General features: G+C 40.2%; 2 protein-coding genes across 8 annotated transcripts in view; both read left to right on the top strand.

Moving 5' to 3' along the window:
- Window positions 1–13171, top strand: part of LOC149242031 (putative monogalactosyldiacylglycerol synthase, chloroplastic) — a 374275-nt gene that overhangs the window by 87619 nt on the left and 273485 nt on the right. The window lies entirely within an intron of this gene.
- Window positions 7401–8313, top strand: LOC149242033 (uncharacterized). Its single transcript, XM_089367620.1, has 2 exons — window positions 7401–7546; window positions 7671–8313. Exons 1-2 carry the CDS (start codon window positions 7419–7421, stop codon window positions 8158–8160), a joined length of 618 nt encoding a protein of 205 aa, XP_089223746.1. The 5' UTR covers window positions 7401–7418; the 3' UTR covers window positions 8161–8313.

The following is a 13171-nucleotide window of genomic DNA, read 5'->3' as shown; positions in this document are numbered from 1 at the left end:
AATCTTCAACAATGATAGATTGTTGTACTCCTCATAGATAGTGAGGGCATCTTTTGATTTTGTACAAAGTTACGGATATGTCGTGCATCCTCAATAATGTTACCAATCCAAAGCACATCAGAAGCAATGGATTTCAGTGCTAAGTTCAATGAATGGACAATGCAAGGTGTCCAAAACACTTGTGGATATTTAGCTTCCACAATCATGCCAGCAACCTTGCAAACAGGTGTATTATCTGTAATGATTTTCACACAAGAATGAACACCTACATCTTCAATAACTTTAATAAACAATTCACCCATATATTGTGCATCCTTGTATTGTCCAACTGCATCCACTACTTTCAAGAAACTGGACCATTCAAGGAAGACACCATGAAGTTGATGAGTGGGTGCCATGCTGGATCTGTCCATCCATAAAAAACAATGCTAACCCCAGATGTTGGCCATGATGCTTTAATAGGCTCAAGCATTTTTCCAACTCTTTTTTTGCCATCACCAACAATGTGGTTCTAAGCTTCTCAGACACAGGAGGCACATACCTTGATGGAGCCCATTGAGTTAGTGCTCGACATATACCAATAAATAGAGGTGAGCATGGAACATTAAAGGATATGAAGTTTTGATAGAAAAAAAGGCAATGGTGAGATCAAGCTCTTCCCATTGCTTGCTATGAGTGTTGCCGTGTCTCCAGGTATCGCAGGTGTTCATCTGCCTCTCAGCAGCACAGGTACAATGGTTTCTAGGAGAGCAGAGTCGAAGACACCGTTCAGAGCACATTTGGGGATACAATTGATCAAGTGTCTATGAACTTGCCTACCCACCAAGACATCAAGTTGTTCGTAGACAAGGACATCAAGATATGACGACAGCAACATCACAGCAAGCAACACCATGAACAACAGCTGAAGGCAACATACCAGATGCAACGAATGCAAGAGGAAGGTTGTTGACAACACAGAGGCGGAACAAAGTTGGAGGCTCAAGCAAATCTACTTGTGGTGAAAGCAACTTTGGAGACTCAGGCTTTGAGGTGACGATGCACCATGAAGATCACGCGAAGGCAGAGAATGAAACAGAGAAGGAGTTGCATGTGCTCAAGCAACAACTCAAGGAAGAACAAGAGCTGCACAGACGAGAGAATGAGTTGTAGTAGGAACAGGTACAACAGGGGGCACAACATGCATAGACGGATGAAACTGCGCCCGTACAAGTTATAGATTCATCCCAACAGCTGGCACGAAGCAGACATGGTGAGTGGTGTTGTTGATTAGATGCAAGGGAATTCAGCGGCATGCATGTCATTGTGTGTACACATGCGATCTAACCCATTTGGCACACTCACCGCGACAAAGACAAGAAGCAAGTCCAACTGGAGTTGAACATGTAGTTGACAGTTGTATGACCAACACACATTGGAAGATCAACACGAACACTATGCATCAGTGTGTTGTTGGTTCAGTCGCACCCAAGAAGACCATGCGCATGCTAGTAGACGAGTTGGATGGAGGAGCCATACCAATGCACCCAGATGCAACAGAGGCAAGAATCCGCTTCAGCAAGTTGTCACCATGGAGGGCATGCACACCATCATGGACGACCAAGCTTGGCATCAGTTCACCACCTTCACCATCACAAGCATGTCAAAGAGTTGGTCTCACCACAACGGACCAAGTGTCAGTGATGTCTTGCATGGCTTGGTCAAGCTATTTTGTTTCACATGGGCACATGTGCATTGTAATGTAACGTCTTGTCAAGTGGAAGTTCAAGTGTCGATTGTTGGATGTAAGAGTCATAAAGTAGATGAAGGTAGATAAACTGTCACAAAGGGGAATGTCAAGGGTCACCCCACCCTTTGCTATAAATAGAACCTCATAACTCGTTGTAAAGGCTTTTGGTCAACCAAGCTTCCAATAGGACTATCTTAGAGAGAGCTTGGACAATATTGTAACGAGCCTTGGCTTCTCCACTGCGTAGAGCTAGTATATCTCTTTGGAGGAGCAGGCAGTTGTGGCTGTAACGTTCCGTTGTCGGAACTAGTGGTTAGACATGGATGTATTGTATGACTGGAACTTACACTTATTAATATAACAGATCCAGCACGTTTCATGCATATGTTGTATTGTATTCTATGCTATCTGGTTTACTCTAAATGATATATGTATTTGTTTGCTTACACATGCATGTATGGAATTTTCTGTGTATGTATGTATGAATCTTTCTGAAACGTGCTGTTGGTTTAACCATCACTTTGGATTGCTAGCTAACTTGCCTTCCATGTTGTGATGCATCTTTGCTCGTGTGTTCCCTTCTTAACTCCGTGCTATCACAGGTTTCCAAGGGGTGCACTCACTTCACCCTCAGTGTGTTAGAACCTCTCATGCACCTTCCTTGAATCACTACAACTATCACACTCTTGCTACCAACAAGGACATCTTACTTGCCTCTGTGCAAAATCACGATCAAGGCATTACCGTACGACCCACTGATGGGACTCCTACACCAAACGGTCTGAGGTCTAATTGGGACTTCTTACCAAGGAGATCCCCTTACATGTTGGTGGGTCCAACACCGTCAACAACTTTGTAGATGCTTCTCCTTGATGAGTGTTCTTGAGTTTCCCTTTCCTTGATGTGTCACCTTAGCTCTGATACCATGTTGAAGAATCTAGGACAAAGTAGAGAAGTTTGATTCTTCGTTACTTTGATAGCATTTTGTGGATTATTTTTACTTTTCCTTATTAGCTTCTTCTTCTTCTTCTTCTTATTGGTGCATAAGTGTGTACTTCATCAAACTGCTACCAAAACATAAAACAAGAACATAAGATGTTGGCTCTCTGCCAAGGCCAAAACCTCTCTTCTCTCGAGAGGAAAACCCTTTAGTGAATTTCTCTTATTGAAGCTTCTATTGATCAATGCCAAGCATTAGACCCTTGAAAAGAAGTTCCTCTAGGTATAAGTCAAGTCCTTTCAAGATCACTTCCTCTTGCAGCACTTTGTCTTCCTCCCTTCGACACTTCTTCCGACAACTGTTGCAGACTTAGGGCAGCAACAATGCAGCCCTAATTCTCTGCACATGTGAGTGATTCTCCTCACAAAACTATGTTAGACTTCTCTTCCCTTCTTCGCTTGCATACCCTTCTTCCACGCTTGAGAGATAAGCCTTTGTAGGCCTAGTTTGAACTCTAAAAAATGAGATATGATAGTGCTGCTGTGATGACTGCATGTTGTCCTTCTTTTCTCGCACGTGTGGCTGTTATAAGCTTTAGATCAACCCTATTTACTTCGCTCTCCTTCCTTTCTTTCTCGCTTGAGTGGGAGGCTCTTTAGGCCTATGATCTGCACCCAAACAATGGAGTTTGCATGTCTGTGATAGAGGGCTGTTATGGCAGCAGGTAGACCCTCTCCTTCTTCGCACGTGTGACTGTCTTTTAGCCCTAGAACAATCCTTAAACCTTCGATGTTTCTTCCTTCTTCTTCGCTATGCTTGGAGGCCTCTTCCCTTGTCTTTTCGTACCCTTTTCTTATCCTGTTCCTCGCAGATTTTAGAGATGATGTTCTACACTTTTGAGGAGGTCGAATGGCTCCTTATATAGGAGTCTGTCTCCTTCTTTTAAGCTGACATGAAGACTTGAGGTCAACTTGCTTGACATGATTCAGATTGCTTCTTTTGATGGTGCCATTGCTTGGATAAGACTTGTGACTTTGCTTGGAGGACTTCTTATGAACCTAATACATATTCATACAAGGTGTAACTTGTGAAAATTCCTGAATCTAGCACACCAAAAACCCCTATTACAATTACTTGTTTACAATCTCCTACTTGTTCTTTACATTAACAAGTTATTTAATTGCATAAACATTGAAGTGAACACTATTGCAACCTTCACAAATATACAGATCATGCATTGAAATAAACTGAGACAATAACACAAGGGACACCATTATTTTTGGATAATTGTCCCCGGAAAAACCTAATTCGGGAAAATGGTGCAACATATAGAGGGTTTGTATTGTAAAGTAGAATTCGTGAATACAACTAGGGTGCCAGAAATGGCTCACCCAACAGAGAATATCCTCGACAGTAGTACCTCTATCCGGAGATAGATATTCCGACAAATCAACAAACAGATGATCAAACCCCATAGCGACTCCGGCTGTTCCCTATGTTGGACATCGAAAGCTGCTCTGGAACTGCGTCACTCCTCCAGGAGCTGCGCCACCCTCTCCCGGCTCAGAATCTACTGCTCTGCTCCCAGTTTGCCCCGCAAAATCTCCCCAACACTGCCTCTGAGGCCTAGCGTCAGCCTCTGCAGCTTCTGCGTCTCATTGCTTCAGCCCTCTACGTCCTTTGCGTCGGCTTTACGGCCTCTGCATCATCCCTTCAAGGCCCTGCGCTGTCTCTCCCAACACTGCACAACCTCTCTGCTGTGTATTCTTCAGTCTCAGATGAAAATCCCTTGTTGAATTGCCCCTCACTGCAACTCTGATCACTAAATTGATTTCCTCAGCAAACCTCACCCCAAAAAATTGAATTCTTTTATCACTTGGTGTATCTCCAATTGACCCTCAAGCCTCCTCTTATACTTTTCCTGTTGATAAATCAATGACCGAGATTAAGTCCCTAATCAACGGCTAAGATTAGAACTAGCTTGATCCTCATCACTTAGAACTTTCTCACCCATATTTTATTGATACACATTAATATTTTTATTTTCCTAAGTTTAGAGTTAGGAACTCAAAAAATATTAATTATTTTAATAACTCTTCATATGGGTGGAATTTCTCGAAAGGATTTCTGGGTCTTGGAGATCTCATGTACCTTAGCCTCTCCACCAAATTTCATGGCTAGAGCACATCCGATGCTACCCAAAATCAACATAACATGCCTTTAAGGTCTTCAACCTATTCTTTTGACTATTTGACTCACCTATAGCACTTTAAATAGTGCTAGACCTATTTCAATGAGCAAGAAACTCATTGACATATATTATAAAAATAATATTTCTTTTCTGGGTCTTGGAGATCTCATGTGCCTTAGCCTCTCCACCAAATTTCATGGCTAGAGCACATCCGATGCTACCTAAAATCAACATAACATGCCTTTAAGGTCTTCAACCTATTCTTTTGACTATTTGACTCACCTATAGCACTTTAAATCAGTGTTGTTAAAATCGCGATAAAATCGCGATTTTATCGTAAAAGCGCGATTTTTTAATCGAAAAAATCACCCCTTTTTTTTTATAGCGATTTTTATCGAAAAAATCGCGATTTTTTCACTTAAAATCGTGAGGGCGCGCGGCAGCGGGGTTTTATATGGGAAAAACGATTTTTTTTTAATTCATTCAGCAGTCCGCCGCGGAGGAGAAGGAGAAGAAGTGAGGGAGAGGGTTGCCGTCGGTTGTGGGAGCGAATCGAAGCGATTTTAGGAGGAATCCAAGCCAAGATCGCCAATTTGTCCATAAACCAGGTATGTAGATTAATTTTTTTTTGTTTTGGTTCTATAAAAACTTTGTTTTTCATTGTTTTTAAAGAATTTTTGGAAATTTTTCATTGATTTGGGATGGGTTATTTGTTATGACTATGAGAACCAATTTTTTATTTTTATTTTCTCATTTTCTTTAAACATTGTTTATTTTTTTTGATTTTTCATTGTTTTTTGGCATTTGGTTGGGTAACTTGGGTTTAGAAATTGGGATTTTGGAAATAATTAGCTTGTAATTTTGCAAATGCTAAATTGTAATTTGTATTTACTATTATCATTTATGTAATCCTAAATTCCTATTTCCTAATCCTTATTTTTCCATAGGTTTGCAAATTCAAAATTCAAAAACAAACATGCCAAGGAAATTGGATCCTTTCTGGGAATATGGTGACCCTAAAACTCCGAATGATAGACAAAACTTGTATTGCAAGTTGTGTGGAAAGGAAATATTCGGGGGGGTGTACAGGTTGAAGTTCCACCTTGCACAAATCCCTGGACGTGATGTGGGGCCCTGTCTAAAGACAAATGCTGAAATTATCCAAAAAGCCATGAGAGCATTGGGAGAATTAGAGCACACTAGAGACGCCAAAGAAGAACTCAAAAGGCAACTAAAAAGGTCAGTTGAAGGAAGTGGGCCAAGTGGCACAGGTTCTACTGCAGCGTCAGTCAATCCGGTAGCTGCATCATCATATTTTGTTCCTCGAACCACACCTGGTTCACAACCAACTATTGGTTCAATGCTAAAAAGAACTGAAAAAGAAAAAGCTGACAAGTTGATGACAAAATTTCTCCTCTGGAGTGATATTCCTTTCAGCATTATAAGGAATAATCCATTTTTCCAACCTACTGTTGATGCTATTGCCAGTGTTGGCCCGGGGTACAAACTCCCTTCTCTTCATGATTTCAGAGGCCGGCTTCTTCAAGATGAAAAGCGTGACTGCACCCAAAGATTGGAGGATTTTAGGGCATCATGGGCACAAACAGGATGCACTGTTATGTCAGATGGTTGGACTGACCAAAAGGGGAGAACCCTTATAAACTTCTTGGTTAGTTGTCCCTTGGGGACTATGTTTATCAAATCTGTTGATGCAACTCATCAAATCAAAGATGCAAAAACTTTATGTGATTTGCTGGATGTGTTTATTTTGGAGGTGGGTGCAGAAAATGTTGTCGAAGTCATAACGGACAATGCTGCAAATTATGTTGCTGCTGGTAGAATGCTTATGGACAGGCATCCTACTTTATTTTGGACACCTTGTGCTGCCCATTGTATTGATTTGATGTTAGAGGACATTGGGAAAATTCCCTTTGTCAAAGAGGTTGTTGACTCATCAAAAAGCATCACAAAATTTATTTACAATCACACATCTGTGCTTAGCTTGATGAGAAAATGCACCAACAACAAAGAGTTGGTGCGCCCTGCCATTACACGGTTTGCGACGAGTTTCATATCTCTTCAATCCCTCTTGAATTCTATGTGGGATTTGAAGAGAATGTTTCTTTCAGAGGAGTGGCGTGCTTCGTCAATGAGCCGCAAACCAGAAGGAGAGGCCGTCTGCAGACTAGTTTCATACCAGGAGGACTTCTGGGCGGGAGTGCAGGAGGTGTGCGCTGTTACAGAACCTTTGGTAAAGGTTCTTCGGTTGGTTGATGGTGAGAAGCCCGCAATGGGCTATTTGTATGAAGCCATGGATAGGGCCAAAGAAGCCATTCGGTCCTACTATGATGACAAGGGAGATGATGGGTTCCAGAGACAACTCCTTCTATGGAACGTCATTGATGAGCGATGGAACAACACACTCCATCGTCCCATTCATGCTGCTGGCCTTTTCCTGAACCCTGCATTTTCTTATGCATGTGGGTTTAATTTTGATGTTGAGGTCGTGGAAGGATTATTAACCTGTGTCCAGAAGATGGTGAGACGCATGGTGGAAGATGTATGGTGGCAGAGTACCCCTTTTGCAAAATCTTGCCGTGCGGATCCTCAGCCAAACATGCAGCTCCTCGGGATGTGAGCGCAATTGGAGTGTATTTGAAAAAATACACAACAAGAAGCGCAATAGGTTAACACTTAAACATTTAAAATATTGCAAATTTCCAAATAAATTTTTGAATTCATTAAAGTTTTAAACAATATTTTTTTTATAATATTAATTATTAATTTATTATTTCATGAACTTTGTACAGGTTGGAGTCCCATAGACTTAATGACATGGTCTATGTCTACTACAATCTTCGATTGTGGGTGAAACAACTAGAGAAGACACCTGATACGGAAGCCATCTCATTGGATGGGATTGACACCACTGCTGAATGGAGGGTTGAGACCGAGAGGCCTCTCATGGATCCCACTGAGGATTGGTTAGTGCAGGATGAGGGGGAGGAGGAGGGGGAGGAGGAGGAGGAGGAGGAGCAGGAGCAGGAGGAGGAGGAGTTGGAGGAGCAGGAGGAGGAGGTGACACCGCCTACCCGGGCTACCCGGGCTACCACTACCACCAGTAGAGGACGTGGTCTCCGTCCACCTCAGCCTCCTGTAGCTGCTACTACTAGTTCTTCAGCTTCTAGAGCACGTCAGACTCCACTGCCATTTCCACCACCACAGGCACCAGCTTCTACATCTAGAGGGAAAGAGAAAGTTGTGCCATTTTCTCGCAAGAGGGGCAGAGGAAATCAATAGGATTAGACTTTCATTTTATTGTATATGACATTATGACATGATGAGATACATTATCATATTTTTTGTTGATATTTTGAGGCTGAGTTGGACTTGGGACTCAGGACTTACTATTCAGGACATGATTCAATGTTATGTGTGATTTTAGCGCTAGAAATGATATTAAACATCTTATATATTAGTTTTTTTATCATATTTATGTGTCAATGTATTTATTTTATGTTGTAGATGGTTTAGATATTAAAAAAATTGAAAAAAATTGAAAAAAAATAAATATTTTTGTGCCAAACGATTTTTTCCCGCTTTTTTCCGATTTTTTCCCGATTTTAACGATTTTTTCCGCTTTTTTCCCGGCGCCGATTAAATCCCGATCGCGATGTGTGCAACACTGCTTTAAATAGTGCTAGACCTATTTCAATGAGCAAGAAACTCATTGACATATATTATAAAAATAATATTTCTTTTCTTGAAGAAGTACAAATATCAAAAGTACATTTATGAAGATCGAACCTAGTTACATTTCCTTCAACATACAGTTCAATGTTATCTCTGATGATACAAAGTTTGAAGTATAAGGAACTGAGAGAAAGCAATCAAGAAGGTGGAAGAGGACTTGTGTCTTGATTGGGGAGTGGCTAATAGGTCAACAGTATTGGTCTTGGTATTCATCAATTGGAATATCTATAAGAAGAATTTGTGCGGGTTTTCCTCTCAAAAAGTTAGAGGTTTTGGTCCTGGCTCATAGCTTACATGATGTGTCTTTTGTCTATTTATGTTCATGCATTGGTTATTGTTTGATGACGAACACTAACAACCTAACATGAAGAAGATCCTAATCTAAAGAAGTAAAATGCATTCACAAACAGTCACTAATCAAAGAGAAATCACCTATTGCTAATGCCCTAGATTTCTCAAAATGGTATCAGAGCTAAGGTGTTGAAGTCAAAGGAAGGGCATCTAATCAAAGAGACACTCAAGGATCGAGTTTCATGAAAGGCATCAAAGCAAGTTGAAACTTGAAGGCTATCAAATCAAAAGATCGAGATCTACATTGAAGAATCAAACCCTATATTGAAGACGCAGTCTACAACAACAACTTTTTTGGATCCTACAGTCATCATAAAAAGGACCACAAAGATCCTTATCAAGTTATCTAGAAAGCAAGGTAGCTCGAAGTACTTTAATGTTGAAGATTACATCATCTTGGAAAGAACAACGATGAATTCAGACTCCTACCACAGTCACACAGTAGTTAGGATCTCTTTGTTGATGGATAGTTTCGGATGTCATATCATAATATACAGTTCGGACTAAACATAAGTGAAAGAGAGGGTTTATTTAGCGTAAAGTTTGGATCTCCACAGTGAAAGAAGTTTTGATATAATTTCGGCTAGATGATGTATAGAAGCCATGGTTTGGTGATGTGAAGGAGCTGCCATTAAGAGAAGTATTACAGTGTCTTGCTAATGCTGTAGAAAGGACAACTTGGTGTCAAGACTGTAATATAGTGCCATCCCAAGTGTCAACAATTTGTTGCTATCATATTATTCTCGTTGCTATCTCAATGCATAAGAAGAATTGAAAGGAGGAAGGAGAAGATAATCAAGAGAGCTAGATCTAAAGGCGTTGTCATTATAAAAGGAGCAATCTCCTCTCACTAAGAAGGGTTCTTCATTTGGAAGAAGATCATCCAAAGGGGAGCACTAATACATCTTCTTCAACCATCATTAAAGTGATCAAGTTGAAGAGTTCATCTTCACTTGTCAAGTAAGTATCTTTCATTCTTTAATCAATTTGGTAAAATGAATTCGTTTTTGCAAGGAGATCTATAAGTTGGTTGGGTTGTCAATATTCCTTGCATCGAAAAGGAGGATAGACATAGTCTTTGAAGAAAGTGAAGTCATTGAACACATCAGCAGAAAGGTCCCCTCATATAGCAGTATTGTAGACATCAAAGAGATGTATATGATAAGCTTGTAAGACTATTCTCTGAAGATGCGATAAAGAAGGTCACATGACTTAGATTTGATCTACACAAAATTGAAGTTATCAAAGAATGAAGGGATATCTTCATAAGATCTCAACTGCGAGGTCCGGGAGAGATGATAAGAAGATAATCATCATTGTTCCAAATGCACTAACTAATGAACAAGGTAACAAATGTCCGTGGGGATAAGAAAGTTATCTCATTCAACAACTTGTAGTTTCTATGTAAGATAGAAGAAGACAAGTTGAGGACAAAAGTGTTGAAGGTTGAAGGACTCAAATATTTGCAGGAAGGAAAGGGAAGTTTGGAAATTTGTTCCTCAGAAAAGAAAGAAGAAGCATAGCTGAGATTCAATGCTATGGATGGTGGACATTACAAGAAAGGTTGTCCTAGAGAGACAATATCAAAAGAAGAGAAGAAGCCCATATCACCAAAGAAGAGGAGCCAAAGACAAGAAGCCAAGAAAAGAGGAAGTAAGAGATCTCCACTATGCTGAGATAGTCTCCCTCACAAAAGTTCTTGGCACAACTCCTAAATCTCATAGGATATGGCTATAATAAATAATAAGATGCATCATGGCATCATGGAAGCATTAAAATCAAGAGCTCATGGCATCACCATAGGGAATCATGAAGGACAAACAAAACAAAATTCATGACAATCAAATATGAAGGATATAGCTCTTGGGAACCTCATTGCAAACTTAAGAAAAGGAAGAAGTCATCCAAGAGAAGGCTCATCATACATCAAGTCAAAAAGGAAACATCTGCCGGATAGGGATATACAAGATCCTCAAGATTCTCTGATGGATTCCTCATCGGAGGCTTCACCGATCTAGAGAGGAAGCAAGTGTTTCATCAGGGACTCCAACTTGTGGAGTTCATGGGATGATGTATGATGACATAAGAGATGTAGTAGATAAAGGGGTTGAAGCTTTTCAATCAAGGAAGTTGCTGAAAGAATCCTAGATGACCTAAAGGTTAATGAGGTACGTATGCTTGTCTTTAATACTATAATGTCATGTTGTATGGTTGCAGGTAACATGGATCACTACTTCTAACTTGAGAAGCATAATCAAGGGAAAAGGATCTCCTCCTCTGAAAGGATGTAGGAAGGCATAAGTCACACTAGATGAAATCAATATAATATGTCCTCATATGAAGTATGAGGTGGTTGACTACAAATAAGGAACTTTGATTGGATGCTCCTGGGAATAAAATGTGTGAAGGAAGGAAGGAAGAGATTGTGAGATATGCAACCATGATAAAGCCAATCAAAATCCAAAAGACCAAGAAGATTTGACTAGGAAATCTCCCGGAAAGATATGAAGACTCTGATGGAAGTCTGAAAAAGATGGAGACCCTTGACAATGAATATCTTTGGGAGATGTGTCAACATGTATGCAGGATGCTAATACCTACAGGAAGATGTCATGATGAAAGACCATCACAAAGGCAATTTTGATTTAAGTGTTCATTTCCCATTTTTGAACAAATTTCTGGATGGGCTTATGCAGAACTACCAAAGGGAAGAACTATGGATGACTTCCAAAAGGACCATATAGAAGGATGTCAGATCCTTCCGAAAATATGGCATGAAGAAAGCAACATGACATAAAGCGAGGGTAGATGAAGACTGATGGATCACTTTTTGATCAACAGAACGATGACATGACTTACTCGTGGATGAAAGTGATGGATGGTTTGTGCCCTATGAAAGAAGCCACAAAAGATGAAGGCTCCTGGACAATGAAATTCATGACATCGAAGGAAGGAGCTCTTTAAGCAGTTGGTCGAGCAGCTGTTGTAGGTCCCTAATTATGAGGGAGCTTGGAAGCAAGTTTCTTACTTGGAAGAAACTTGGAAATTCCTAAGCCAAGTGGGAGCTTAGGTACATTCCTTATGTAGGAATGAGTACATTCTATTATTGGAATTGATATGCCCTCCCTAATTAAGAGGGAGAGATAGACAAAGAAACTTGGAAATTCCTAAGCCAAGTGGGAGCTTAGGTACATTCCTTATGTAGGAATGAGTACATTCTATTATTGGAATTGATATGCCCTCCCTAATTGAGAGGGAGAGATAGACACATCATTCTCGTCTTCACCTGGGAAGACAGAATGGAGGATTGGGTAATCATTTGGCATCCAAGATAAGAGTAGGCGTGGACTGATATTCTTTGAGGACTTGCTATTCAAGATAAGAATAGTCCAAAGAAGGTCATACTTTGTGAACACCCAGGTGAAGTATGTACCTTGAGAGACAATTATTTTGGTGTCTATGAATCATTGGTCTCACCAATATTGTGCTCTGATCATGTGGATAGAGTTGTTAGTCAATGCCTTGCTATGTGACAATGCTGGTTGATATGATGCTAGATAGATGGGTTACCAATCCGATTCTTCTTATGAGAAATTCTTTAGATTGAGAATGACCAAGTACCATTATGAATATCTCCATAGTTAAGAGGGAGTGTTGAAAAGTGTAACTAGGTTTGGTCTTCATAATGACATGTAATTGTGACTTTTGTAAATGATGTAATGAAGAAAATAAAATTATTTTTGTAAGCCTTGCTTCATGGGTTTCATGAGCAAGTGAATTTTATTTTAGATGGCTCCCATTGAGAGCCTTAGGATTTGTCATTAAGGTCAAAGAATTAATGTCATTTATGAAGAGCTCTTCTTGAGCATGTGTAAAATGTGTACGAGTAAATTAAGTGTCTAGAAAGCCCTCCAATGACAAGCACAATCCTCTTCTCTTGATGTCGGCTTCTATATCGGTGACAAAACTCATGTCGGCTCACATTAAGGAGACCCACCCATTCGGATGCTCATGTTGGCTTGTGTATATGGACGAATCGCTATATAAACGAGGCTAGGATTTTCGCATAACAATAGTCTAGAACTTCACATATCTTTGAGATTTTAGTGAAGACAACAAAGGATTTAGATCATCTATGTTTCGGTGAAGGCTACAATTTGAAGGTTTCAAGACTACAGTTCTGTGGAAGGGAATTCAAATCCCTCTT

Source organism: Pinus tabuliformis, chromosome 8, assembly GCF_031772625.1.
Source record: "Pinus tabuliformis cultivar Carrire ecotype Pingquan chromosome 8, CPIR1, whole genome shotgun sequence".
NCBI classification, from domain to species: domain Eukaryota; kingdom Viridiplantae; phylum Streptophyta; class Pinopsida; order Pinales; family Pinaceae; genus Pinus; species Pinus tabuliformis.
Note: the sequence above shows the minus strand (reverse complement) of the source record. Positions and strands in the feature narration are given on the sequence as shown.

Bases quoted from the DNA above. Each gene is read 5' to 3' on its own strand.
- LOC149242033 (XM_089367620.1), top strand. From the start codon at position 7,419: ATGTATGGTGGCAGAGTACCCCTTTTGCAAAATCTTGCCGTGCGGATC. The intron at 7,547-7,670 runs GTTAACACTTAA...AACTTTGTACAG, and splicing joins CACAACAAGAAGCGCAATAG to GTTGGAGTCCCATAGACTTA.